The sequence below is a fragment of the Malus domestica genome, chromosome 02 (assembly GCF_042453785.1).
Source record: "Malus domestica chromosome 02, GDT2T_hap1".
NCBI classification, from domain to species: domain Eukaryota; kingdom Viridiplantae; phylum Streptophyta; class Magnoliopsida; order Rosales; family Rosaceae; genus Malus; species Malus domestica.
In genome coordinates, this window is record NC_091662.1 from 9,537,395 (window position 1) to 9,565,001 (window position 27,607).

The 27,607-nt window shown below is 37.8% G+C and overlaps 6 protein-coding genes and 1 long non-coding RNA gene across 10 annotated transcripts; 4 read left to right on the top strand and 3 right to left on the bottom strand.

The window, feature by feature from the left end:
• The first annotated feature begins 2,442 nt into the window (after positions 1–2,442).
• Positions 2,443–4,065, top strand: LOC103426778 (F-box protein SKIP23-like). Its single transcript, XM_008364853.4, has one exon. It carries the CDS (start codon positions 2,665–2,667, stop codon positions 3,871–3,873), a length of 1,209 nt encoding a protein of 402 aa, XP_008363075.2. The 5' UTR covers positions 2,443–2,664; the 3' UTR covers positions 3,874–4,065.
• Positions 4,066–4,213: 148 nt separating this feature from the next.
• Positions 4,214–6,120, top strand: LOC103426779 (F-box protein At2g26160-like). The gene has a single exon (XM_008364854.4). It carries the CDS (start codon positions 4,577–4,579, stop codon positions 5,852–5,854), a length of 1,278 nt encoding a protein of 425 aa, XP_008363076.2. The 5' UTR covers positions 4,214–4,576; the 3' UTR covers positions 5,855–6,120.
• Positions 6,121–10,905: 4,785 nt separating this feature from the next.
• LOC103407039 (uncharacterized) lies at positions 10,906–12,392 on the bottom strand. Its single transcript, XM_008345996.4, has 3 exons — positions 12,113–12,392; positions 11,545–11,809; positions 10,906–11,448 (listed from the first exon to the last, which is right to left on the bottom strand). Exons 1-3 carry the CDS (start codon positions 12,234–12,236, stop codon positions 11,229–11,231), a joined length of 609 nt encoding a protein of 202 aa, XP_008344218.2. The 5' UTR covers positions 12,237–12,392; the 3' UTR covers positions 10,906–11,228.
• A 1,263-nt stretch (positions 12,393–13,655) lies between these two features.
• Positions 13,656–16,863, bottom strand: LOC103455832 (thiol-disulfide oxidoreductase LTO1). The gene is made up of 6 exons (XM_008395433.4): positions 16,338–16,863; positions 15,908–16,167; positions 15,707–15,819; positions 14,871–15,018; positions 14,119–14,256; positions 13,656–13,956 (listed from the first exon to the last, which is right to left on the bottom strand). Exons 1-6 carry the CDS (start codon positions 16,726–16,728, stop codon positions 13,876–13,878), a joined length of 1,131 nt encoding a protein of 376 aa, XP_008393655.2. The 5' UTR covers positions 16,729–16,863; the 3' UTR covers positions 13,656–13,875.
• A 1,121-nt stretch (positions 16,864–17,984) lies between these two features.
• On the top strand, positions 17,985–20,520 carry LOC103455824 (thiosulfate sulfurtransferase 16, chloroplastic). Of its 2 annotated transcripts, XM_070807976.1 has the most exons (7): positions 18,004–18,162; positions 18,225–18,414; positions 18,692–18,802; positions 18,875–18,948; positions 19,064–19,134; positions 19,244–19,297; positions 20,102–20,520. In XM_070807976.1, exons 2-7 carry the CDS (start codon positions 18,254–18,256, stop codon positions 20,174–20,176), a joined length of 546 nt encoding a protein of 181 aa, XP_070664077.1. In that variant the 5' UTR covers positions 18,004–18,162; positions 18,225–18,253; the 3' UTR covers positions 20,177–20,520. The 2 variants fall into 2 exon arrangements, with proteins under 2 accessions (XP_008393643.2, XP_070664077.1); XM_008395421.4 differs by having other exon boundaries at positions 17,985–18,414.
• A 705-nt stretch (positions 20,521–21,225) lies between these two features.
• Positions 21,226–21,970, top strand: LOC103443805 (uncharacterized). Its single transcript, XR_011573073.1, has 2 exons — positions 21,226–21,486; positions 21,604–21,970. It is a non-coding gene; the product is annotated as an uncharacterized lncRNA (long non-coding RNA).
• On the bottom strand, positions 21,862–27,436 carry LOC103455814 (serine/threonine-protein kinase STY17). 3 transcript variants are annotated; one of them, XR_003767450.2, is made up of 17 exons: positions 27,067–27,435; positions 26,643–26,757; positions 26,224–26,324; positions 25,976–26,095; positions 25,401–25,455; positions 24,830–24,940; positions 24,694–24,744; positions 24,266–24,441; positions 24,083–24,190; positions 23,919–23,992; positions 23,503–23,678; positions 23,237–23,332; positions 22,861–22,941; positions 22,670–22,723; positions 22,456–22,590; positions 22,100–22,380; positions 21,862–22,021 (listed from the first exon to the last, which is right to left on the bottom strand). XR_003767450.2 is itself a non-coding variant. In XM_008395410.4 (16 exons), the coding sequence occupies exons 1-16, from the start codon at positions 27,261–27,263 to the stop codon at positions 22,309–22,311; spliced, it is 1,722 nt and encodes a 573-aa protein (XP_008393632.2). In that variant the 5' UTR covers positions 27,264–27,436; the 3' UTR covers positions 22,051–22,308. The 3 variants fall into 3 exon arrangements, 2 of the variants coding, with proteins under 2 accessions (XP_008393632.2, XP_028946040.1); XM_008395410.4 differs by lacking the exon at positions 21,862–22,021 and having other exon boundaries at positions 22,051–22,380; positions 27,067–27,436; XM_029090207.2 differs by lacking the exon at positions 21,862–22,021 and having other exon boundaries at positions 22,051–22,380; positions 26,242–26,324; positions 27,067–27,418.
• Positions 27,437–27,607: the final 171 nt, after the last annotated feature.

Here is a 27,607-nt window from a genome sequence, read left to right on the forward strand (position 1 = left end):
TATTGGTTTGATAGTAATTTTAAGTTGAATTTTCATCAAGACTGGTCAAATTAGTATTTTAGTCAACTGTAACAAAAGTCACAAAAGAAGTTCATACTTAGATTTAGTGCGCGAAATTGTAATTCAAGTGGTTAAAAATAATACCCATTTGAGATAATAGGTTTAGTTTTTACCAAGGTTTCAAAAAACGTTAAGCGTTAGTCGGACGGCGGGCTGGCGCCTAGTGCTTAGGCAGAATCTAGAAGGGCGCTTAGGCGGCATAGGGAAATTTAGGTAAATTTCTTGTATATCTTGTTAGTAAGTGCATATTGACACTTACAAAAAAATTATATTTATATGAGATTCATAAATACAGTAATAAATAAAAATTGATAAAATGCAAAATTAGTATCCAAAGTTCAAAATTTAAAAACACACATACATGCCATATTAGATTATTAGTTAAGATATTTTGGTGATTATATCTAATTTTCTTAAAAATAAAAATAAAAATCCCAAGTGTGTGGTGTGAAGAGGTGCATGCATCCTCCCCAATTTCAAAAGCACCACGTGTGTGGTGTGACCATTACCCTCCTCCACCCTTGGTTCCCAACTTCCCATCCCTCACACCAGTCAAGAGATTCCTTTTGGACGTCTTGAAACCGAAAACTTTTATTCATTTTTATTATTTTCTTTTCTTCTTCTTTTGTTTTACGTTGTAAGTTCTTCTTCTTTGATGGATTTCAGAGAGAAGGAGTCGAAGCAATGGAATTTCTTCCCAGAAAACCTTTACTCCACCTAGACCGCCTCCTAAACAGCCGTCTAGACCACCTAGGCCGCCTAAGAGCGCTTAATAGCTACCTGATTTTTCTTAACGATTCGGACTTAATCACATCGACACCATCACGCCCATACCCTAGACCGATTTTTAGAACATTAGTTTTTACTACTCCAATATAAATTGAATAAAGAAAAACCAAATAAAAGCTTAAAAATGTGATGATTGTTGAAGGAAAATTTAACCGTATAATTTCCACTGCTCAAATCTTTTGCAACCATGTGGTCTTGTTGTATCTTGCTTAAAATTTTGACATCTGGTCCACCTATTACCAAATCTTCTGCTCTCAAAATTTTAAATAAAAGAAAGAAACAGAAAAAAAAAGTGATAAAAAAAATCAAAGACGACAAAAAGCAGCTCACCATTCCCTCCCCACCACTGCCACCTCCCTCGGGACCACAACCTCTCTCGGAACGTTTTGGGTACCAAAAATTATATTCACACTCGAAATTATTTTTTTCACTTTTTAATTTTTTACTTCTTTTTTGCTTGCAAAGACACCGGGTTGGTTTAGTATTTTTCTAACAAGTGTTAGTGGTGTGTAAAAAATATTAAAAAATTAAAAAGATATGAGAGAAGTAATTTAGGGTGTGTGAATATAATATCTCTATGGGTATGAATCTGGAAATAATCTTATTCATGTGGATGTGTGTTTTATTCCAAATATGGATCTTGTAATTTTGAAGCTTTGAATTCTTGATTTTCTCCTATCTTTTTGAATTTTTTTTTGGTACATCGATATTTTTACACTAAGAGGAGGGAGAGTTCGGCTGAACCACACAATGGGTAGCCTAATTTAATCTAAAAACATATAACGTTTGACACTACATGCCTTGCCAGGATAAGGAAGTAGAGTTTAAGGTTTATAAGTTGGATGGAGAGTGGGGAGGTGGATTGAAGTGAAGACTCTAAATACCTTTGTTAAATATTTTCCTTTTTTCATGGAGTGTTAAAATTTTGACATACATGGTTGGCACATAGTTGACAACACGTACTATATGACATTGTTGGCACATAGTTGACAATGCGTACTATACGGACCAATAACTTTCCTAGCAACAACCATTAGGCCTAATCAAATTATTAACAAACGAATATAAGTTAGGCCAGTTAGTCAAAATGAGTTTAATGTTTTTGCATTTGTGTTCCATCGTCTTCCTCCTTTTTTAGACAATTGCCTTATTAGGGAATACGGAAAAAACAAAACTACTCATGGCACATCAACCCAAGAGAAAAATTGTAATTTTCTCGCTCTTATTTTCCCATTACGCACTCATTGTTTGTTATTTTCCTTAATTTTCTTTAAAATGATTTAAAATTTGATCCTAAAACAAGAAAAAAAAAGTGCTGAGTGCACAAAGTGAAGTAGGAAATAACTTCCCAAACAACTACTAGATACGCATTGAAACTATTATTGACACTTTAAAAATTTTATTATGCACTTAAAAGATAAAATTTAATCTAAAAACATATAACGTTTGACACTTAGTACTACGGTTTAACAGTAATTATTTTCGCTTATAAGTAAGAGATTTTAAATTTAATTCTCTCCAAATCTGACTTTAAACCATATTATTACTAGTATATTATGAAATTAAAGCTACTTCATCTCTTTTAGTGTGAATAATATTATTAAAAAAAACCAAAGTATAACGACTTACGAGGACAAAGGGTAGAAGGCCCAATCTGACAAAATCGTACAACGACAAACACACGACAAGGAGAAAAACAAAAACCTAATTTCCAATTCTCCACGACAAGAAGAAACTGGCGGCTGCCGAGGTCTATTTAGTGAAGAGAAGTCGTCCTCAAATTGTTTCTGTCCAACCACAAAGCACAAGGCCGCCATGGACGGCAGCCGAGTCGACTGGACAAACCTCCCACACCAGCTCCCCCCACTCATCGCCGACCTCCTCCAAACCCACCTCGAACACCTCCGATTCCGCAGCGTCTGCAACTCCTGGCGCTCCTCCATTCCACCCTTGCAAAGTTCCAATGTCCCTAGATTCCCTACTCCGCTCTCCCTCGGGCCCACTGCCGTCCTCTGCCCAACCACCGTCTACCTCCTCCGCCCCGACCCAAATTCAAATCCAAATCCTTCCGCGTCATCATCTTCAACCTCTTCGTCCAAGGGTTGGCTGCTGAAGCTGGAAGAGTCTTCCGGCAAACTTCGTCTCCTGAACCCGATCACCAGCTGGCGGATCGGGTCCGTAAGCGATGGTGTTCCGGTAAACCCCATGGATTTGAATTTGCTGGACTTCAACATGGTGGAGATGGCCAGATCATATGTGCTCAGATATATAAATGGATCCGGATCCGTTTTTGGCATAAACAAGGTGATTAAATCCCCCATTTTCAAAGATTACTGCTCAATTTTCTTTATTTACAACGAAGGAAAATTGGGTTTTGCAAAAACTGGAGATCAAAAGCTCACACTCATCAACGATCAAGTTTCTGACTACGATGACATGATTGTGTACAAGGGTCATCCTTTTGTTGTGGACAAATGGGGTCAAATTTTTTGCATCAGTTCGTCGTTGGAATTGACCCCGGTTTCACCTCCGATCGGGTTTGGTCACCGTAAGAATTTAATCGAGTGTTGCGGAGAGCTTTATGTGGTGGATAGGTACCTGGATCACCAAGGTACAAACTCTCAAGAAGGAGGTGTTGGTTCTGTTCGTTACAATCACTTTCTCCGCCATCCTCTCCGCAGGCGGAGGTTCTACGAGGCGGGTCAGCCGAAGGTGGTGGACTTTAGGGTTTATAAGTTGTTGGAGGATGGTGCTGAGGAGTTGGGGAGGAGATGGGTTGAATTGAAGAGCTTGGGGGAGCAAGCTTTTTTCTTGAGCATCGATTGTTGCTTCTCTGTTTTGGCTGCAGAGTTGGAGGGGTGTAAAGGCAATTGCATATACTTCACAGATTCTAATGACATTGGTCTTGCATTGAGAGAGTTGATTAGGCCGGATGGGTCAGTTTTTAGCATGGAGGATCGTAGCATTGAGAGGCTTGGATCTTCCCCTCTTTATTCCAAGATGTTTTGGCCACTCCCAATTTGATTATCATTTGAATTTACGTAAGTTTATACTAGCTTCTGTACACGCGTTAGCGCTTGTGAAATAGACATGTTTTAATAAGCATATGTGATTGGAATCACTAAATTTAGATGAACTGTTGAAAACAGTCGTGCGACTGTGGATTTAGATTGATGAGTCATCATTTGAATTGATGAAAGTATATTCTAGCTTCTATCAGCACTTGTAAATAGTTCTTTTTTAGTAAGTGCATGTGATTGCGATCAGTAAATTTAGATGAACGACTCAAAAGAGTCGTGCCACATACAGTATACCATGAGCATACACTATAGTTTACCGATTACTGTAAAAATGTCGTACCCAGTGCACAAGACTTCCGCTTTACGCAGGGTCTGGGAGAGGTGAATGTCGGCTAGCCTTACCTCTATTTATGGAGAGGCTGCTCCCAAGTCTCGAACCCGAGACCTACCGCTCATGGACGAAAGCACTTGCCATCGCACCGACCTCTTAGTTTACCGATTACTGTGATGAGCAAAAATGCTCCAGTCCTTAGAACTTTAGTTAGCATATGAATTTCAATTAAATAAGAGAAATTAGAGAAAAACACAACGAACAAATACATATAGTCGTTTAGAGTGTCATATAATTTCAGCACGAGAATCTGAATCCGAGGAATACCTCGAAATCCGACTGATCTGAACCGCCCTGCAATTTCAAAGAAACAGAGATGGAGGAAGATGAAGAGAAGTCGTCCTCAAATTATTTCAGTCCAACCACAAAGAACAAGGCCTCCATGGACGGCAGCCGAGTCGACTGGACAAACCTCCCACACCAGCTCCCCCCACTCATCGCCGACCGCCTCCAAACCCACCTCGAACACCTCCGATATCGCAGCGTCTGCAGCTCCTGGCGCTCCTCCATTCCCCGCTTCCAAAGTTCCAATCCCCCCAGATTCCCTTTTCCGCTCTCCCAAGGGCCCACTGCCTTCCTCTCCCAAACCACCGTCTACCTCCTCCGCCCCGACCCGGATCCAAATGCAAATCGTTCCGCGTCATCATCTTCAGCCTCTTCATTCAAGGGTTGGCTGCTGAAGCTGGAAGAGTCTTCTGGCAAAATCCGTCTCCTGAATCCGATCACCAGCTCGCGGATCGGGTACTTAAACGACGGTGTTGTGGTAAACCCCATGGATTTGAATTTGCTGGACTTAAACATGGTGGCGTTGACCAGATCATGTGTGCTCAGAGACACAAATGGATCCGGATCCATTTTTGGTATAAACAAGGTGATTATATCCCCCAATTTCAAAGATTATTGCTCAATTTTCATGATTTACAACAAAGGAAAATTGGGTTTTGCAAAAATTGGTGATCAAAAGCTCACACTCATCAACGATCAAGTTTCTGACTACGATGACATGATTGTGTACAAGGGTCGCCCTTATGTTGTGGACAAATGGGGTCAAATTTTTTGCATCGATTCATCGTCGTTGGAATTGGTGCCGTTTTCACCTCCGATCGGGCTTGGTCACCGGAAGAATTTAGTCGAGTGTTGCGGGGAGCTTTGTGTGGTTGATAGGTACCTTGATCACCAGGGTTCAAACTCTCGAGAAGGAGGTTTTGATTCTGTTTATTACAATTTCTTTCAGCGCTATCGTCGCCTCCGGCACAGATTCTACGAGGCAGGTCAGCTGAAGGTGGTTGACTTTAGGGTTTACAAGTTGTTGGAGGATGGTGATGAGGGGTTGGGGAGGAGATGGGTTGAAGTGAAGAGCTTGGGGGAGCAAGCTTTGTTCTTGACTGTTGATTGCTGCTTCTCTGTTTTGGCTGCAGAGTTGGAGGGGTGTAAAGGTAATTGCATTTACTTCACAAATTCTAATGACATTGGTCTTGCATTTAGAGAGTTGGTTAGGCCAGATGGGTCTGTTTTTAGCATGGAGGATCATAGCATTGAGGGGCTTGGATCTTCCCCACTTTATTCCAAGATGTTTTGGCCACTCCCTACCTAATTATCATTTTATATTAATGTTAGTATATACTAGTTTCTCTGCACGCGTTTAACGCTTGTAAATATGTATTTTCCGATAAGCGGATGTGATTGCGATCAGTAAATTTAGATAAACTGCTTAAAATAGTCGTGCGAGATTGGTGTTGTTTTTCGTGACTACCAAGAGTGTGTGATTGGAGCTTTCAGTTCTAGATTGATGTTCATTGTGCTCTGTATGCAGAAGTCTTAGCGATCATTAGATAATTGATTGAGTTGCCTTCCGAAGTAGTCTTCATTATTTAACTTCTTGTTGTGATGATGAATCCTGAAGATCTCTAGCATCGATTAAAGAGTTTTTGATGGTCTATGATGAATTTCCTAGTTCACTCATGTTTCCAACTATTTATTTGCTGCACCTAGTTGAGAAAATTGTCCAAAAAAAAAAAACTAGTTGAGAACTTTTCGGTTTGATTGTTACACGTGCAACGCAATGTTATGTTGCACTAACAACAACAATAAAGCTTTATTTCACTAAGTGGGTCGACTGTATGAATCCTAAAACGCCACTGCCCTCGGTTTTGTGTCAAATCTTCTATTAGCTCTAAATATTTCATGTCTTTTCTTAGTCTCTTTCCAAGTCTTCCTAGATATTCTTTTAGCCATTTTGCCCTGAGTCTCTGTTTCATATTCGTATCTTCTTACCGGAGCATATGTAGGTTTTTAGTCCATATGTCTAAACCACCTAACTAATTTTCTCACATCTTATCTTGAATTGCGGTTATTCCTACTTTACCTTAGATGTCCTCATTCTTAATCTTGTTATTTCTTGCGTGCCCATAAATCCAACGAAACATTCTCCACTTCGCTACACTCATTTGCATGTGTTGATACTTGACCTCCTCCCAACATTCTGTGTCATAAAGCATTATTGGCCTTATTGCCGTCCTAAAGCTTTAGTGGGATACGATGGTCGCAAAATACACACGATGCACTCTTCAACTTCATCCATCTAGCTTGTATTTTATGGTTGAGATATTCATCTAATTCTCTGTTCTTTTGCAAGATAGCGAAATCATTTGCTCTTTGGTACTTCATGTCATAATCTCTAATCCTCATCCTGATCTCATTTGAACCTTTGTTCCCACTGAACTTGTACTTCATGTACTCCGTCTTTGACCTACTAAGGCGAATACATTTAGATTCCAACATTTCTTGTCAAAGGTTAAGCTTTGCGTTTACGCACTATTGAGTTTCATCTACCAACACTATATCATTTGCGAAAAGCATACACCAAAAGACATTATCTTGAAATATCCATTAACCCATTCATTACCAACGCAAAAAGATAAGAACTTAAAGTTGAACCTTGTAATCATATGATTATGCAATAGAGACCTTTTTCGAATATCCCAAAATCAATATCAAAATAACTGATATTATTTTAAATATATTTCGGCAAAAATCTTCCTAGTCTGTAAGACTTACAAGAGGAACAACATGTATCCTTTTGAGATCTCGAAATACCCTTTCACGCGGTATGCACATTGTATTCCTACCAGACAAGGATTATCTGCCCTCCCACTTCCAGTGTCATCCCGTGCCTTTCTGTTTTGTGTGATCACGGTTAAGTCACATCAACATTTTATATTACTATTCATTTTGTCTTATTATTTCTATAAAAAAAATATATAAAATGTTGACGTGGCTTAACCGTGACCACACAAACAGGATGGCACGGAAGGGCATCAAAAGTGGGAAGGCAAACAATCCTTGTCCATTCCCATCATCAATTCTAATAACTTTGCACCCAATCTGACAATACCCATCACCATGCAAAAAAGCCTAGTCTATATCTCATTATTATCCAAGACCATGATTGTACTTTTGGAGACCATCAAATCCCATATGCTAATCTTCACTCCAAACTGTTTCAATATACACGTGTGCTACCGGTCATCCCAAATTAATTTGAACTATACTGCTTGCTTCATTATGTGCATATCCCGGACTTAGAGTAATATTAGGTTCAAATAATTTAATATATTACTAAGAGATAATATCATGATTAAAATCACAATATTATTTCTTAATAATAATATAAAATTATTTCAACCACTTTATCATACAACGGTCTAAAATTATGTTCATTCAATGACCTTGATTACTCGGGCCGATAGTGTAATTTTGAGCTCAAACAAGAGTGTAGAATGAGATTTTTGAAATGCTAATATAAATTCTCTAATATTATTTATATATATAAGTTAGGATCGGAGGACACTTATTATTGGACACACATTTTGTCATGATGTCGTGATGTCATGAACTAACTGTAAACGAATTGTAATCTATTTCTTAATTATCTATTATATGAAAATCAATAAATTAAATAAGAAACAAAATGTATGACGATAGTAGAAGATCCAGATGATGAATAGGCAATTAATTTTGGCGGTGGGGTTCATGGTGGAGGCGGCAATGGGGTTTTCTGTGACGGCCGTGAAAAAATAGGTGATTTTGGTTGTGGAGGTGGCGGTCGTTTCGTTGAAGGGAAGGTGGTGGACCTGGTGGTGGCTTTTGGTTGAGAGAGATCCGAGCAACACAAAAGGACGCCGTTTCAATCTGGTTAAGTTCGAAGTTTACAAGTTGAATGCAGATGAGAAGATAAATCAACGGTCAAGATTAACAGAGAGCACAAACAAAAAAGGGAGTCGAAATCACTACCCCTTAGTTAAAAGTGGTCTTTCGAAGGATCCCCTCCGGATCATTCAAAATTGAACTCACTAATCAATGAATTCAAGTCATTGAAATTTGATCTAACGGCTACAATTATTATAATTTTTAGAGGGATCCCATGTGTGTAGCCGTTGTATCAAATTTCAATGGTCCGGATTCATTGATTAGTGGGCTCAGTTTTGAAGGATCCAATTCCATTTTTCAATATGCTTGAAACACGAACGAATACACCAGAACAAATGTTATAATATAAGTAAATGAACATTAAAAAAAATTGAGTAAATTACATAGTTGCTCATCAGGTTTGAGGTCTATTATAACCCAATACAACATCTTTAAAACATTTCACTTTCATATCTCACGTTATATTTTATTTCAAAATAATACCCTCGTTACATTTTTCATCAATTGATTCGTTAAGTACTGACGTAACTGCCAAATATGTGCCACGACAATTTTTTTTTAATTAAAAAAAAACCTTAATCTTCTAAATTAAAAAAAAAAAAAAAACCAGAATACTTGAAACCCAGATCCCATTATCCTCCCAACCCATATCTAGCCACGTAGCACAAATGTGGAAGTCACGTCAGCACTTAATGGATCAATGGATGAAAAATGTAACGGAAGTATTATTTTGAAATAAAATAGAACGTGAGGTATGAAAATAAAATGTTTTGAAGATGTTGTATAAGTTTGTAATAGATCTCAAACTTGAGGGGCTACTATGTAATTTATCCAAAAAAATTAGTTAAATTTTACCAAAAAAAAAAAGTTAAAGATTGTAGTGACTGCTTAAAAATGAAGAATTGTACTCGCATATCCAATACAAAGAATATGTAAGAGGAAACGTATACTGTGGTTCACTCCATCTAGTATCTACACATAATTATTTCTTTTCTAAGAACTAGCTTCCTTGCACACGCTTATGCGTATGCATAAGACATTTTTTGAATCACGACGTGTTATGCGTGATTTACATGTTTGAAATATATTTATTAATGTAGATGGAAATGAATAATAAATACATTTAATGAAAGCGGTCTTTTAACTAATCAAAGCTGTTGAATCCATATTAATAAAAGCGATTTTTTAATTTCCATCTACATTTTATTGAATTTACATTAAAATTAGAAAAATAATATTTAATAAACAACTGATTGCTAGCCCATTGTGAGGTTAAGCTTACTCCCTCCTCTTAGTGTACAATTAATTTAATCACATTATTATCCGAATGCGAAATACTTGTTTTTATAAAGAAAATAATATTTAATAAACAACTGATTGAATCACATTATTGCTAACCTATTGTAAAATACTAATTTTCTTTTATAAAAAAACTTTACTAATTTATCACCGACACTACGCACCTCTTAAGATGTTTTAAACACAATATTCATGATTTTTCTTATTTTTTTATTGTATTTTTCTTTCCCCTTCACGTGGGCACCATCAACTTTCACTCATCGTTCTATTTTTTTAAACTCATCTGTCTTCCCACTTATATTTATATTATATTTTATGACTACCAAATTACCCTTACATTATTTGATATATTATATTAGGTTGCTTTTAGATTTTTTTTGTTTGAGAAGCAATTTTGTCCTAATATTTTTATCAAATGCGTGACCCCAAAGTTTTTGCCTAATGCATGACCTCAAATTGGGGCTCCCACTTTCTATTATATAGATTATAGCCAAAGTTCATTGCTTTAGGTTACCTTCGCAAATAATTGATTATTTTATTTTCAAATAATTATAGTCAAAGTACATTATTTTAGCTTATCTTCATATTTCGTATTAAACAAGGTACATGCATCATGTATCTCCTAGTCCATGTATTACTGTAGCATCATGTACATATCATATATATATTTTAAAGTTTCGAACCTGGGACCCAATTCTACCCCACACCTCACCACTAGGCTATTCCTAGTGGCTTTATCATCTATTTATATAAAAAAGCAACTTTAAATATGTTTTATGCTACCGTTAATTGGAATACTAAGTGGAAAATAAGTGATAAACACGCTATTTTTAACCTGTTACACACTCATATTTAATTATATCCGTTGTTTTTGTTTGATTTATTCAATTCGATTGTTGATGTTAATTAATGAGGCAGAACTAGTGTTTGAAATTTCTTGGATTAGAAAAACCAGAGAAAGATATGGAAAGGGTGATGTCACCATATATCGAAGAAACTCTTAAATTTCGGCTAAAATCAACATAGTTTGTCAATATTTCCAACAAATCAATTAAATATCGATAACCTGCCATATGGCATTCTTTAAATTTTTCATGTTTTTGAGCAAATTCCAACGTTTCCATCGAAGGCAACATATAGCGATATCAATATATCAATCTATATTTTCACAAATTTACACATCGATATTTTCACGATATCGATATTTTAAACACTGGGCAGATCTATGTGGAGGTTGAAATTGTAAGTGCATAGATAAATACTCCACCGCCTAAGTAATATATACCAAACATTGAAATTTTGAATTTATACTACGTACAACCACATTTATCCTAATCAACTACTAAATTGTAACAAAAGAGAGAAGGAAAAAAAAAACTACTTCTCAATTACCGTCTACTTAAATGGAAGCCCATTCGAAAATATCCCATGTAATTTTAACCCTAATTAGTACGGACAAGCTAGGAGATGCATCTCATGGAGTACGTCGACACGGGTGAATCCACCGCGGGTGCATCGTACACCCTCGGATGATCGCTCTCCAATCCATAGTCCATCATCGGACGGTGCTCCAAGTCCTCATCATGATCGTACACGAAATCAGGCAACTCAATCTCGTTCCTCCTCACATGTTCCCACAGATAATCCAACCTGCTCACGTACCTCAGCTTCCCATACACCCTGCGCCGCACCACACGCGCACGTTAGTACAATTCACAAGAAAATGCTAACATGCGCTTCTGACGTTCGAGTAAATTAATTGATTAAATTAATTACCCGCCGGTGAAAAAGAAGCGGCCGAAGGTGGCGAGGAAGAGCCGGGCCTGGAGGCCGGGGTGGAGGATATACACGGCTTCGAGATTCTGGCGGACGCCGATTGGTACGGCGTCGTAGATTGATCGGACGGCTGAGATCCCGGGGAAGTTCTCGCACCTTTGGGCTCCAGTGTGCACGTACAGCACGGCGAACGGCTTTTTCTCGATCTCTGGAAATATCCTCTCCTCCAAATACTTCCGCAGAGCATCCACGCTCACAATTCGAGCTAAATAATTCAAAAATACAAAAAGAAATCAGAAAATTAAATTAAATAAAGGAGAAATGTTGATTACGAAGAATAATTAACGATCCGTTAGGGAATAATCTTTTGAACTGCTAAAAGCGCTTTAAAATTGGCAGAAAAACTTTACACGTCATAAAAGCGCTTTTTAGAAAAGCACTTCCAAGATGCCTTGAACTTTTGATAAAAAAAAAAGTCAAAGAACCTTTAACAAAAGCATTTCTAGCACAAGTACTTTGAAACAGAAGTGCTTTTCACAAAAGCCACGTTAACCGAGGCCTAAAATACCTGGAAAGAATTTGCCGATGATGCGAAGGACGGTGCGGCCGCGTTTATCTCGTCCTTTGATCTTGAAGATGTCGAGCTTTTCGATGAGTTCCTGCTGCTCGGAATCGGAGATTTGAGTATGCATTTTTCTTCTTCTTTCTTTTTCTATTATTTTCTTGTTGCCTGTTTGGTTGCCGAGAAAGTGCGGTGAATTGTGAAAGAATTTTGAAATGGGAAGGGAGGGGGGGGGGTCGATGGCGTTTGATGAGAGATATTATGTAGGCGACGACAAGGGTAATTAATTGGTAACTGCCTCAGGAAATCAGGGGGCGATTGGAATATTCGGAAGCATCTTCGGTTATTGGAGGGACCAGGTGGGGCCCGGGGTGTCCGAGTCGGATAACGATTTGGTTGGCTGACTGCTGACTTGGCATTTTGTTGATTGAATTATAACATTGAGGATCCTCTCCGGATCTTCTAATTACGTCTCTTAATTATACATCATGCAGTCAGTTTTTATCAGATTCTATTTATATTTAATTTTAAATAAAAAAATTACAATGATTTCTGACCACATGATATACAATGAACGGATGTGATTGGAAGATTCTGAGAATCCTCACAGAGGATCCTCATTCGAATTAGAAAGTGGACAAAGATAAAAAAACGCGAGAGGAGAGGAGATAAAGTCTCATGAAGGGTTGAACTAGTAAGAAGTGTTTATGGCAATGGGCATGTGGTCAAGCCTTAATCTACTAGCTAATTAAAGAAATAATGCTAATTTGGGTTGTGATTTGTCATGCGTCGAGGTTGGTATTTCCCGTTAATGCATGTAAGGTTCATAACCAGTTGACTTGGGGCTAAAACTTATAAGGTGTGTGCGTAGGATTGTTTTGATCGTTGATACACGTGAGACCTATTATGCATTAGTAGTCATGAAGCTATTTGGCAATTTGGGTAGTGAGTGCTAGGGTCAATAAGACAAGTGCTAGGCTGATCATGGTCGTTGATGTATGTGGAGCTTAATGTATATGAACAGTTAAGATCAGCTCACGTGTATGCATAACTGATCGTGACATTCTATAAGTAATTTTTTTAAACGAATAGCGTTGATAACACGACATTAGGAAGTATGGGTTACGTAACTTCCAAAGCAAGCCAAGCATGATCTCATCCTATTCGCTCGTTGATTGATAGAAGTTAAAGTTAGCTCAAATTATTGGGAAAGTCCATACCTAATCTTTTTGTCCGATTAGGTTTAGCTTTTAACCGGTAGTGATGTTTGGTTGTGATTTCATTGTTCATCTTAAAATGGGCTTTAATTTCTTGGCTCGTTTTCATTACCAAAGCCCACAATCATAACTTGACCCAAAAGAAAAGCCCACGTAAAATTAGACGCCCCAAGGATGTCATGCCTCATCTACTCCTAACCTGTCACCGTGATTCCGCCCTGTCACCTGGTGTATATACTCGGTGAGACACCAGATTTTCATGTTCTTCCGGCCAAGGGCGTTTCGGTAGCAAATAGAACAGAAGGAGACAGAAGATTTTGTGGACAAATATATTAGAAAAGAGTCTTGAATCTTGCAATTTAGGAAAAAGTTTCCGATGTACAACTCTAACTAGCTTCTTTGGTCCACTGAATCATAATCAATACAGGCAACAATGTACAAGATATAACACCTCGAGGTGCCTAGTTTTCGTGATATATGATCGGGTATGTAAATCGTACAAGTTTTCTATGATCTTTACGAGTGATGACATACCAAACGCCGTGGCTTAATCTAGGGAGTCTGATTAAATTCCTTTAAATCAAACCCAGATTCCTGTGCAAGCTCCATCAACTCTTTTTCTCCACTCAATACCTGTAAGAAGCACCGAGCTTTATCAGAACCAAGTTAATCGTAATAGATGGGACGAACTTGCAGCTAGAGTTTCGTATTGATATTAAAACACGGTGTGCATGACAATATACAAACAAGGTGACCAAATGAAGATAGTGAATCATCCATGAGGAGATTTATCACCTGCCCATTAATCACCCACGTAGGAAAACCTTCAATTCCGACATCAAAGCATTCTTTTTGCATTATAGTTCCCTTCCTAAATCCACCAGGGAAGCACTCAACATAGTTCACCAGTTTTGCTGCCTCACTTCCAAACATCTACATGATGCACAAAACAAACAGGATACATCAGAAGTCTGAACATACAACAGACGAACGCTATGTTCTTTCAAAATGTTTTTCATGAAGTCTGAAATGATTGGCTGGGAGGAAGGTTTTAAAATCGATCTTTACGGAAATATCGACAGCTCATATATTGACGGATATTTCGAGAAGATATTTAATACGTAAAATAAGATATTTTGTATTAAATTTAGGATGTATGTATATCATTATATAACATATTTTGCAATTAAGCCTATCATACGTGAATATGAAACATTGGCTTGTATTCGTAGGCATGGGTTACTTTCTACGTTTCTAGTTTCTTCCAACAAAATAAAAGTTTCCAGTTTCCATAGAATTTTATGTAATGTTAACTTAAGTCGCTAGGCATAATTTTTAGGTGAACTTGGGGGCCAATTTCTATTGATAGACCATAGTTTTCTATTACTCAGGTGGGACAGCTAAAATATTGAAAACACTGGTTGGGAGTACAACTTAATGGATAACATTATTCGTTAGAAGAACCGAAGGGAAAACTTAGGAAAGATGATAGAGAGAAAAGCATCATGAGTGAATCAAATTTAATTAGGAATCTAAGATCTAAGTACCTGCTTTTGTTCGACACAATGTGAACACCAGAAAGCCCCATACATTTTAGCACCAATAGCACTCAGATGCTTTGCAAGAGCTATTGCAAACGGGCTTGATGGTGTTGTTATCTCAGTTGAAAAATATGGAAGATCAATTTCAGATGGGCTGTTAACAAAAGAAATATAACAAGGAAACAATATCAGGGCAATAAGCACGCAAAACTGACAAAAAAGTAACCAACTAGCATAAGCTACCAAATATTATATTTGTGAACTTTGAAATTTGTTAAATAATGACATGGTGAATCAGATCCAAAAAAATCATGGGACAGGTTTGGGATTTTAAGATAAAGGTGATGAGGTCAGTACACACAGAAAACTGATCTTATTTCCTTCCACACAAATAGTCAAGTACCACACAATCAAAGAGCGATCAATTCATATCAAGGGCCACTAAACTCCGGTCACAGATAATTGCTTGAGAATAAAAGTTATAAAAGTGATGTAAAGCCACAGCGACCCTCGTAATATATGGTCGTGAATGCTTAGAGCATCAAACTCAAACCTAAACAATGTTTATGAACATTGGATTTCCCTACATCTCCTTTACATAAAAATTTGAAAATAACTAAAACACTTATGTTTCTCAGTCTCCAATATTTCCCACGAATCAAACTGCCATTCTTAAAATATTTACATTTCGATTTCCTCTATCAAATTAGTTGGAAGGGCATGCTCATAATCCTAGAAGATTGAGCTTCAGAGCAGAATATAGGTCCATATCATTAAATAGCTTGCCAAACTAACATATCCGTAAAACTGAAAAATATAAAGCCACGAGCGAGGTTTATCACCTTGAGGGCACAGGTGGAAGAGCACTATATGACCTGTTGAGAGTCACAACCACTAAGCTAGCTATACAAAACAGCAAACCCACTTCCTTCTGTAATTTTTCCAACCCAAAATCCTACAATTCAGAAAAACCAAATACTAAATCACTGCCATTAACAACATCAAATCAAAGAAAATAAAAAGAACAATATCCAAAAGCTCACCTTCAAGGCGGTGAAAAACAAGGTGAAAGAGAGCAGAGCAGATAACAAGCAATACGAGCAAGAAGCTCCCGAAAATTTGGTGCTAAGAATGTACAAAAAGCAAGCGCTAGCAGCTGCCATGGAAGTTGTAGTCCCGAGCAAAACTAAGCGAGCATTAGATTCACTAATTCCAAAAGGCAACTTCTTTGCAGTCAGTAGCTGCACACCCAGAGTAGCAACTAACCCATAAGCAACCATTCCGAACAGCGGAAGAGGAACACCTGCGAAATCCAAAAGGGAACTTTTGTCAAACACCTTGCGCGCAATGCAATGCAACTCAATTCAATTACCAATACACAAAAACCCAAATCCAAATCCTAATTTTCACTATTTCTTGTTTCGGGATAATAAAAAATTTGAATTGAGTTCGGTATGGAGTTGAAGAGGGTACCAAAAACGACGGCGTAATCGCTACTGAGGATGTCGCCGCAGCTTCCGCCTCCGCCGCCGCCGCCAGTGGGGCAGAATGCAGTGGAATTTGTGAGCTTGAGGTAAGTCAAGTAAGTTGTCTCGAGAAACCCAACGCCTCCGAGCCCTGCGTAGAGTTTGTAGGTCAAGTCACTCGAAGACGACGGGGCCAACGACGCCGTTTTGGGTTCGGAATCGTCGGCGTTTTGATTTGGTTCGGTGGACGAGCATGTTATGGGAAGAAGCAGAGATCTCTGACCCCATTTCAGAGTTTTATGGAGGAAGGGGCTTTGGAATCTTCCGTGGGTCAACGGAGACCGGCGCGACGTCGACAACGGCGGAGATGTTAGGCCCGCGAACGCCAAGGTCGCCATTTCTGCTCTCACATTCCACCTGAAAAATCAACGGAGATTCGCGGGGATTAATCTGGGCTGGATGGGCCCAAGTAATAGCTCCTTCAGTTTTGGCCTTGTATTTAAGTCCAACCCAAATTTCTTAACGGTCTTTTTTGGCGGGTGATCAATACGGTTGTGTTCAGTTTTACCGTTTATATTTCTGTTGTGTTAGCGTTACACAATTTACCGGTTGATCAATACGTAAAATGATCTAGTGTAATTTTACAATAACGGATATTTCTTATTAGAAAAATGTGAAAACTTATATAATGTTACATGGACAGTGGTCATCGTATGCACATTGGTTTTAGGTCTTATATTTGTAACATATCATGTTAAAAATTATGGTATTGTCATCACGTAAAAAGATTTCTCGAGATAATACGTAATCATTGTCGTTGTTTATCCTACCCCACCGCACTTTGGGGGGGGGGGGGGGGTTTTTACCTTACAACTATATAAGCAATGGTACGTTTGTCTATCTTTTAAGTGACTTGATTATTTTTATCATCATACTGAATAAATTAAATGAAGATGATTAAACAAGAGTGTGCTACGATATTGAAATGTGTATGTAAAGAATTATGGCATCATGACACGTATATTGCTGCACTGTGAATGGGTTCATTATCTTAGCATTCAAGAATGCATTTATGAACACCTCGTTCGTCTATCAACCTGCTCTTAATCACATATTTAGGAAAGAGGATCCCTTTCTTCTAATCCACCAAATCAGATAATCCGTGTCATTGAAAATTGATCCAACGACTGAAGTTATTATAACTTTTAAAGTGGACCTCTGTTTGTAGCTGTTGGATCAACCTGCTCTTAATCACATATTTATATTCACCTTAGATGTTTATATAAAAATTTAAATATTTCAATAAATTTAAAATTTTATAATGCATCAGTGTATGAGATGTACCGTTGTAGTGTACGACTAAATTTACATTGCTGAATTTTGACAGTTACAATCTAATCATTCAAGCATGAGTTAATATAATACAACGGTGTATTGTAAGGTTTTTATAATAATATGAGATTGTAAATGGTTGGATAATATCAAAGTCTCCAGAACACTGAAAAAAAATCTTGTCAGCAGTCTCATCCACCAAGGTGTATACATACATGCAGTAGACTCACATGCATCATACGTTGGCTGTTTATTTTTTTATTTTTTATTTTATTTTTTATAAATTTTGACTCATCAGGATTAAGACAAACGTTGAAACGGTTGAAACTTATCCATGCAAAAGTATGTGTGCCTCGTCTTTTGGGTTTATTATCCGAAAAAAAACCAGAACACCAAGACTCGGCGTGGCATCATCTCTCTGCCTTCTTCTGCTGACGCACACCCATTAAATTTATATTACACACTTCCTCAGACCATTTTCCACCACACTAACCACCACCATTTTCCATATTTCTCTGCTGAAACACTGCATTTGCAATCTGAAAATCTCAGATACCAAAACACCGATCGAAAACGTAAATAGTTAGAAATATGGTGGCGATTTCGTTTGTGTATTCTTCTTGCCTTACTGGCTCTGCTGCAATTCAACCCCCTTCGCTTTTTTCTTCTCAAAATCCCAACCACAAATCTTCGCTTTCTCTAAACGGGAAGAGACTCGGCACTGGACTCCAAAACAAGAACTTCAACTTCTGGTAAGTTTAAAAAAAAGTGAAAATTCTGTTTATGCAAGTATGATAATATTGTTAGGTATAGTGATTTTCAGGCTCTCGTTTTCTCCGTCTGCGTTGTCCTTTATGTCCCTTGATTTTCTTTTTGATTTATTTCATCCAAAGTTAAGAAAAAAGGATGAACTAACAACTGAGTGAAAGAGGAGAAAACGGGAGTGTGAAAATCTCAAGATTACTTTCAGATCGTTATTTATTATGTTTTTCACCAACTTGGGATCTTGTTGTTTGGCAACTGGGAAAGTGTGAAAGCTGCTCAGAAGAGAAATTTGGAGGCTGTGGGGGTCCCAACTTCGGTGCCGGTTCGTGTGGCACATGAGCTTCTTCAAGCTGGACACAAATATTTGGATGTCAGGTAATCTAATTATCTTTTATTAAGTTAAGCACTTTGTTTACTTTTTGTTTAACTGTTCTTGTTTTTGTGTAGGACTCCTGAGGAGTTCAGTGCAGGACATGCCCCTGGGGCTGTCAACATTCCCTACTTGTACAAAGTTGGATCAGGTTCATTTTTTGTTCTTCCGATCCACATCTTTTTCTTGACTTTTTTTTTTTTTTTAAATTTGGATTATTTTAGTTAATTACCATTTTTATGTAATCCTGTTGTTCTTGTATGCAGGGATGACAAAGAACCAAGAATTTCTAGAACAAGTGTCATCACATTTCAGAAAACATGATGAGATTATAGTTGTGAGTTCAAATTACTAAGTACATTTTTTGCTGCCTTTTTCTTTTCCAATTATTTTCAGTAAATTTCTAACCCCAGTTAAGTGTTTAATTTGATCTTTTGGCCCTTTAGGGATGCCAGCTTGGGAAAAGATCGATGATGGCTGCAACTGATCTTGTAGCTTCTGTAAGCACATTACCCTTATCAGCTTTTTACTTTGTCATTAAGTAATTACTTATGGTTGAAGAAGCTGAAAAATATGGATCACATTTGGGTTGAACGTCGTTATCAAATAGTTTTTAGAACTTGTATTGCATATTCAATTCCGAAAAGAATTTAGCCGAAGCCAGAATGTGTCGTTTAATCGCGTATTTATGACAAAAATCGTTTTTTTTGTTGGCTAAAAAAGGATGCAATGCTTTGTTTTTTGGGATACTTCATTGATGTAGTATTCTCACAGCTGTTAATGTAAGTGAGAAACACTCGAGAATCAAATTATAAATAAAAAAATTAAAGTAAACCCTTGCCTATCAGTTGTTAATGTACCGGTCAAATAATAGGCTGGTGCAATAGTAGCTCAAGAATAAAATTAGAAGATACATGCCCTTACCTATCAGTAATAATAATGCGGCGTAATTGCAGCTCGATCCAACTGTTAATGTTACTGAGAAATAGCTCAAGAATAAAATTAGAAGAAGAAAAAAAGCCTTCAACAATCAATTTTTAATGTCGGATAAACTAATAGTCGGGTGGAAGAATAGTTCGGTCTAGGTTTTTATTTTTATTTTTTTTCAAATCAGTGTTTTAAGTGTTTTTTACTATGAAATGGAGTTACGAGAGACTTAGTTGTGAAGAGCCCTTTCGGATATTTTTTTTTTTTTTTTTTTTAGGGGTCCAAACTTGTTGAATATCTCAATGGCTTTCCATCCTTGCGATCAAAGAATTGATAACAGCTGACTGGAGCTTTGTTCTTTAATCTTAATTTTGCAGGGTTTCACTGGCATTACAGATATAGCTGGTGGGTATGCCGCTTGGACACAGTGTGGACTTCCAACAGAGATATGAAATGGGATTCTGGAGAGAGAGAGAGAGAGAGAGGTTTGGAATCAAGGTAATGGGAAGGGAAGAAATCACAAAAAAATTGGCAGTAGAGCCCTGCAGAAACATGGAAACTTGGTTCCAAAGAATTTATGGTGAAAATGTGGCAACATAAAATGTCACAAGCAAAAGAAAATTACTAAATAAATTAGCTAACTAGCTTTGTAAAGATGTTATGGAAAGGAAATGCTCCACTTTTACAATTTTGTATGCTCTATGCTTGGAGTTTACAACCGCAAACTTGGCATCCCATGTTAATAATCCCTCACTATTGATACTCTGTTGAATTGAAATTATTATGATTCTTGATTTTTGAAAGCGTTTACAAATATTTAAGTAGTAAAAATTTTCCAATTCTTGACTTTTAGTGTGTACATGTACAAATAAGAAATCAAGGATACAAAGGTACGATCCCATTGTTGATCCCATTTTCATCATTTTTTCCCTCATCAATTCATGATTTCTCTCGTTTTAACTAAATAAATATGTCATAGAACTCGAACAATTCTCAAAAACTCGAAAAGTGGTATCGTTTTGTTAGTGGAAAGTGCTAAAACTCGAAAAAAGACATCGTTTCCAAATGAAAAGTGCACGTTGTTCTATCTTTTTAGTTTTGAGCCTTTTATTTTAAGGAAAATTAACGAAAAGTCTAAAAAAACTTCGTTTTTAATGAAAAACCATTTTTAAAGGTATAGTGAATAGTATCATGAAAATGTATAAATGTGGTTTTTCGTTAAAAGTGAATAGTACCGAAAGTGTTTGTTAAAACTCCTTTTAATTTATGTATTTGAGACTTTGGGTTCGTTTCGTTGGTTGAGAGTTCACCGTAGAATGCTTCAAACAAACCCACACAGATCTGTTGGAAGAGAAATATTCATCCCTCCACGTTCTCAGTATCAGACAAGCAGAAAACAACTCTCTCTCTCCCTCTGAGAAAACATGGTGGCCACATCTCCTCCCTTTACGTCACGTTTTGAATCTGCTTTTAAATGGAGAAATGCCCCAACAAAACTCTCATTCTTCTTTCAACCAAACTGTACAAGAACATGGGAACTACTCGCAAGTGGTTCAGAACAATCCGAAGAAAGTTAGTCAGATCATCCAACAGAGATATCATCGTCGTCTACACCAACACCACCCCGAGCACGCACGAAGAATCGTCCAGGTACGAAGAGCTCGAAGACATCACTTCATCATCTTCGTCGTTCGAAAAGAGAATTTTCACCAAGGAAAACATCGCAGCCATCAGGCTCCAAGCCTTTTTCCGGGGGCACCTTGTACATTACCCAAACTTGGTTCTTTTTTCAACGTCAAGTTTTGCTTTCATAATAATTGTTGAATTTGCACAAAAACTGAAAACCCTTAGGTTTGTGATGATTTGAACAATTTGACAGGCCAGGCAAGCGTTTCGAGCACTGAGGAGCCTGGTGAAGCTGCAGGCGTTGGTTCGTGGAGTGTGTGCGCGGAAACAGGCACGTATAGCTCTGCATTGCATGGACTCAATCGTCCGGTTGCAGGTCAAGGTTCGCGCACGGCAGCTACTCAGCGTGTCTAGCAATGACAGATCCATCGAAGTTAACCGTTGTTTGCTGAACAAGTCTAGTAATGTATGATTTTACGAATTTGTAACAAAGATTTTGGAAGTCAAAGAATTTCGTGGTAATGACTGTAATTCAAGTTTAAACTCAGGAAAAAATCTTCTGCTGTATACATCGTTTCACCAACTTTTCCGGCTAACCGGGAAGATAAGTGGCCTGTAAAGTTCTTGCAGTTCAATGTCGAAAATAAATATTCACACTGAGAATGCATTCGCTGGGAATCAACGACAACACAGTAAGGTGTGGTTCAAACAAAAGATTTAATACATAACTATAGGGTAGTGAACATTACCGGTCCATGACGGGCTCATTAGTAATTACCGCTAACCAGCCGGCCTAAATTAGACGATGAAAAACTGAGTCTCTGAAGAGAAGACCACCAGGAAAACACAAACAAACTACAATAAAAACAACTGTGAGTGCTCGGAAAAACTGTACAATGCAAAAAGTATGTGCAATGGAAATGGTCCACATGCAAGATCAGATTTCTCTCAACTGTGCTCAGTGATTGCCCCATCTAAGTGCCGAGAAAAAACCACCAGGTCTGCGTCGATCTTCTCCCTCATTACCAACCTGTGTTAAGATTAGGATTGAATCATTTAAATATGTTTAACGGGCAAGAAGCTTTACAGTTGGGCAAGAAAGTACCTCTTTGGCCAAATTCTGCAGGATTTCTATAATATCGGAAAAGGGGGGTCTTTGAGTCGGGTCCTGTTGCCAGCATCTCTCAAGCAGTTCGGCGAATCTTGGGTGAGTGGTCTTGGGAATTGTAGGTCGTAGGCTCTGACAGTCATGCCAAATAAATGTTAATCCATAAGAATATCGTGTGGCAGAGTTATGCCAAATTGTTTGGAGTAAGTACCTTTTGCACCACACCTACTGCCGCTTGTAACGGGGTCAAGGATGAGTAGGGGATCTGGTAAATAAACCATAAAGAAGACCGTGAGTTTTGAAATTAATGCCGTTATCAACTGACGCACTGAATAGCAAATGCAGAAGCAAGCATAGTGCACACAATCTCATTTGTTCTTGCAAAGAGAAGTAGGCACTTACTTGTCCAGTTAGAAGCTCCCACAGTACTATTCCAAAACTGAAAACGTCTGCCTTGTGATCATATGGTTTGTGTTCGATGACCTTCACAAGACCATGGTAAAAAGAAGCTAAGAGATAGGTTACGTTAAATGAAGTCAGCACAAACTACCAACCAACATAGTTATTGTTGAACCCGATGATAGCAGGCCTAAAAAGCCCCACAATAGCTCTAACTCCCCTTCGGGACAAATGTTTAGTGGGATTGAGTTGAACCATGTGAATAATTAAACTATGAATTCTATCACTTTAAACAAATTCTGATTTAAATCACTTGGAAGTTGTTCCTCTTTCTGATATTATCCACAAAATAAAAGTAGATGTCCAAGGAGATTACTACCTCAGGAGCCATCCAGCGGTATGTACCAGTTTCAGCTGTCATCACTCCAGATTGAGTCTGCACTCTGGCAACCCCAAAATCAGCAACCTTAACGACCTGTACAGTAAGGATATATGATTCTAAGCATTAAAAATCCACAAACGTGCTAAAAAATAGTTAATTGACGCACAGGATTTTGGATGAATTTTTTTCTATATAAATGCAAAGGGAAAACAGGTGTGACAGACAAATGAATCATTGATTGAATAGTCATGAATTATACTTACTTCATGTTCATCCATAAGAAGATTGGCAGTCTTAAGATCCCTGTGGATTATATTATTTTGGTGCAAATAGTTCATTCCCTTGGAGACATCAATTGCTACTTTGAGTAGAGATGGAAGCTTAAACACACCCTTGTGCTTATGCAGAAAATCGTATACACTTCCTTTGGACATAAATTCTGATAAGCAGGAACATGAGCATCAAAAGGTGGTCATCAGTGAATTCAAATCGCATTAAATTAAAATTCGTAAGTGTTGACAATCAATATATAACTATTCTCTTCAGTTGTAACCAATTAGACATGGTATAACAAAGATGAAAGTACAGCACCCATCCATAGAAATCATGACTACTCAAGAAATAAGATACTTGTGCACATGAGAATCATTAATATATATATATATTCTCTAAGATAAACCTGTCACAATGCATAGGTTTGGAGGTCGTGTACATGCTCCTATAAATTGCACAACATTCTTGTGCCGAATCTTCCTGCCAAATGTCATGATATCAAGAAGTTTACAAAGCTGCATGGAAAATGACAACTGCCATCAACAAGTATAAGCAGGTATATGGATGCACCTCAATATATAAACTTCCTGTGAAAAATCCCTGAGCATCTCTGCATTGACACGCTCAGGTTTGAGAACTTTTATGGCAACTTCCTGAGTACAATAAGTGCCTCTGTACCTAAAAGAAGTTGAAAGCAGCATGTCAAACGAGAACCAGCATAAAATTCAACACAGGATTCAAAATGTAACTTACAGATCACCGAATGACCCAGATCCAACTTTGTTCTCAAATTTCAGCTGCCTTGCATCAATCTCCCAGACATCTGTTCCATCAGTTGGTATTTCTATGCAACTGGGGAAGGACTCATCCCTTGTTTGATTGTCCTCACCAACAGCAGCGATTGGATGTGGTTTTGACCAAGGTTGCTCCTAACATACGAAATCACAGTAAATCATGTGATTAGATGGGAACAATGAACCTCAAATATTCAGCATGATGGTAGGTGGTATCCAGTTTTCATGAGATAAACAAAGATTCACCAGATTAACAGATTTTAAGAAACCATCCCGAGTATTCCCATACCACACTAGTCTGAGTCTATTCAAAGAACGAGACATTTTAAATTTTGTTCTACAAGATACAGCTATATAATTAAGCAAATAAGGGAGAAAAAAACTTACCTTAAATTTTGAAATTTCCTTTTCTAGAACACTTTTGAGCTCCTCGGTTTCCTATTGTTACATGCAAGAACATTTTGCTCAATGAACGAGAAGCATGTGAATCAAATATCCAAGAAGAAACATACAAAACTCATACCTCGTATTTCCACCCATCAACCACGAAAACATCAAGAGAAAATCCATCAACAGTGGAGAAAGCATGAGCTTCTTGAATATTCAGTCCAATCTCAGCAAGTAATGAAGTTAACTGGAAAATTAATCACTAATAGATATCATTAATTAAGTGAGTAGGCCAGGACTCCAGTGGAAAAATGACAGAAATACAACAGAAAATTTTCCATAGAACTGTTTAATCATAAGACATTCTTGAAAACTCACAATTTAATGTTAATAACCTAGGAACTGTTCCACCAAGCATATCTCATGGAAAAAGATAAGTAACTCTGAGCTATAGAGTTCCAAACATTTACTAGCTACAGGGTTGAAAATACAGAAATCAAGACTCTAGAGTCAGGCTCTCCTAATACAGCATAATATTCTAGGAAAATAAAAAACCCTTTTCTATAAAAGTAAACAAATATATGAATTCCAGTTAAAGCACAAAAGCTATGAACCCATGAACAGAATCAGATGTGTACCGCATTGAATAAAAATTGGTAGAAATTAAAGGTCAACAGCATACATGTGGATATACAGATGAGGACTACCTGACTAAGAAGTTTGGGCTTGTCAACTGTTGAAAACGTGATCTCATGCATAGGCCTACACAATTAACAACAATAATTAACAGCAAGATTTACAAACAACCAATGCAAATAAATTACTACCAACATTGTGTCTGTCTGTATCCGTGGTAAACAATAACAAACACTATACTTTGTAGTATAGAAGCGTCTTGAGCATAAGCCTAAAGTATGTAGCCCCCAACTTCGCAAGTAAGTACAAAACACTATAAACTACGAAAAGCCGACAAGAAGATAGAGAGAGAGAGAAGCTGGAACAATCTAAACTGTACAAGAAATCTATGGCATAGAATATTTGTAACATAATGTTAACTAAAAGTCCTATTGAACATATTCCACTGCGCATGGGAAACTTCTCAGATTTATCATTTAGTTAAATGGATAATCCATCGGGCATCTCTCTTTCTATTTCTATGTATTTTGATAATTTGAAAGAACAACAAAGTAGCAGATAAGTTATCAAACTAAACACCTCTATAAAATGAAGGGGAGAAGCCATTTCTCCGTGGATGAGTAACTACTTAAGATTGGGTTCTTACCCCGAAAAGACTGGTGTTGCACTCATAGCACTACCTCCATCTTCAACATGGTATCTATTGGCTTGAAGTGCCAGTGCGTCAAGAGTAGGAGATGAACCAAAGGTGGGAGGTGCATGAATCCTGGTGACAGAACAATTCAATGATTAGCACATATAAGATTAAAATACAAAATGCAGAGTGAGGTTATTGAATGCAAAAGAAGGATGGAGAATACAAGTAACTGATATACACTATATAATGTGACATACCCTCGTCCGTTAGAGTACCTGTAAGAACTTTGTGCATCTTCTTTCATCAAAGAATCTGAATGGACCGAGTCAACAGAATTTCCATTGAAGACAGGATAAACCTCCATCAGAAAAACGGTTTTCATGATTAGCCAGTAGTCACGCATCATTGCCCAAATAAATTACATTGATTTTAATAGATAAGTCCAAGTCTTCAACTAAAGACTAGAAAACTCTACTCACTATTCAGGCAACACAAGTTGGACGAACGGTTCCCACTAGAAAAGAATGCGAACCACAGTCAAACCATTATACATACGCGCATGATGCAGGGATAAGTGCAGGCATGCACCCACACACAAAGACGGATAGCATTAAGCACCAACAGAGTTACATCGAGCTAATATCCGAACTATTCCAACAAATGCATAGGTGTTCACCTGCACAGAGCGAACTTCAAAGGCAGGTTGATTAGCAGGGTCTTCTGCAAATTGCAGCAATCTCTTATGTGCTAGAACATCTTCTGCCCTCTCCACATTCACATCCAACGCGTAACTACATAGCAGCAACAACAACAATGACACAATTATACAAACATTAATAAACTGCGCCAATTTGGTATCTTTTTCTCCATACTATCACTATTTCCAGCAATATGAATTCGAAAACTGAAAAATTTATAAATATGAAACAAGTAATCATCTGAATTGCGATAAAAGTTATCAGTAAAGATTCCAACTTTTTCTTTTCTTCAACTTTCCCAAACTTTCCCGGCAACCAAACAAGCAATGCCAAAAGCCAAAAAGCTAATTACCGAACATACAAATCGAAATTACATTATTCTAGGGTTAAAAGAAGAGGTACCGAGCAGGCAACCGATTGAAATGAAGCCATAGCTGATCATCAAATCCAGGAAGATTCGCCTCCTCAAAATTGGACTCTTGAATTCGTCGGAGCACCTCGTTGTAGACCTCCAGCTTCTGCCGGTGGTGGCGAGGCTGCGCCTGCGACGACAGCACCGCTCGGCTGCCGCAGCTCTCCACGTCCTCGTCGATAGCCATTGGAAGAGCTCGGGAAAAGCTTGCTGCTTCAGAGAAGTGAAATAAATCAGGTGTGGATTTATAGATTAGAGCAGAGGAATATGCTCGGAAAGAGTGAGATGCAGATTTTAGAGAGAGAAAGAGGGAGGAGAGAGAGAGCTTGAACTGGAAAAAGGTGAAGAGTGAGAAGGAGGAGAGAGAATCGCTTCCGTCATGGCATTTTTGGCCTTTAGCGACGGTGGCCCACCACCTGCTGAGTCATCGGTGGCTTATCCATCATGCCACTTGTTACACTAGTTATTTTGGAATGAGGATATCTTTTTCAGATTCTCTTTGTGAGAATCTTAGGAATCATTAAATCGTGT

Coding starts and splice junctions, on each gene's coding strand:
- LOC103426778 (XM_008364853.4), top strand. CDS start 2,665: ATGGACGGCAGCCGAGTCGACTGGACAAACCTCCCACACCAGCTCCCC.
- LOC103426779 (XM_008364854.4), top strand. CDS start 4,577: ATGGAGGAAGATGAAGAGAAGTCGTCCTCAAATTATTTCAGTCCAACC.
- LOC103407039 (XM_008345996.4), bottom strand. CDS start 12,236: ATGCATACTCAAATCTCCGATTCCGAGCAGCAGGAACTCATCGAAAAG. Junction 11,810..12,112: donor CATCGGCAAATTCTTTCCAG/GTATTTTAGGCC, acceptor TGAATTATTTAG/CTCGAATTGTGAGCGTGGAT. Junction 11,449..11,544: donor CGCTTCTTTTTCACCGGCGG/GTAATTAATTTA, acceptor GGTGCGGCGCAG/GGTGTATGGGAAGCTGAGGT.
- LOC103455832 (XM_008395433.4), bottom strand. CDS start 16,728: ATGGCGACCTTGGCGTTCGCGGGCCTAACATCTCCGCCGTTGTCGACG. Junction 15,019..15,706: donor CTTCCACCTGTGCCCTCAAG/GTGATAAACCTC, acceptor TTTTGTTAACAG/CCCATCTGAAATTGATCTTC. Junction 14,257..14,870: donor ATTGTGTCGAACAAAAGCAG/GTACTTAGATCT, acceptor TGCATCATGTAG/ATGTTTGGAAGTGAGGCAGC.
- LOC103455824 (XM_008395421.4), top strand. CDS start 18,254: ATGGTGGCGATTTCGTTTGTGTATTCTTCTTGCCTTACTGGCTCTGCT. Junction 18,803..18,874: donor CACAAATATTTGGATGTCAG/GTAATCTAATTA, acceptor GTTTTTGTGTAG/GACTCCTGAGGAGTTCAGTG. Junction 19,298..20,101: donor CAACTGATCTTGTAGCTTCT/GTAAGCACATTA, acceptor TTAATTTTGCAG/GGTTTCACTGGCATTACAGA.
- LOC103455814 (XM_008395410.4), bottom strand. CDS start 27,263: ATGGCTATCGACGAGGACGTGGAGAGCTGCGGCAGCCGAGCGGTGCTG. Junction 26,325..26,642: donor TTGAAGTTCGCTCTGTGCAG/GTGAACACCTAT, acceptor TTTCTGATGGAG/GTTTATCCTGTCTTCAATGG. Junction 24,745..24,829: donor TTGATGGGTGGAAATACGAG/GTATGAGTTTTG, acceptor ATGTAACAATAG/GAAACCGAGGAGCTCAAAAG.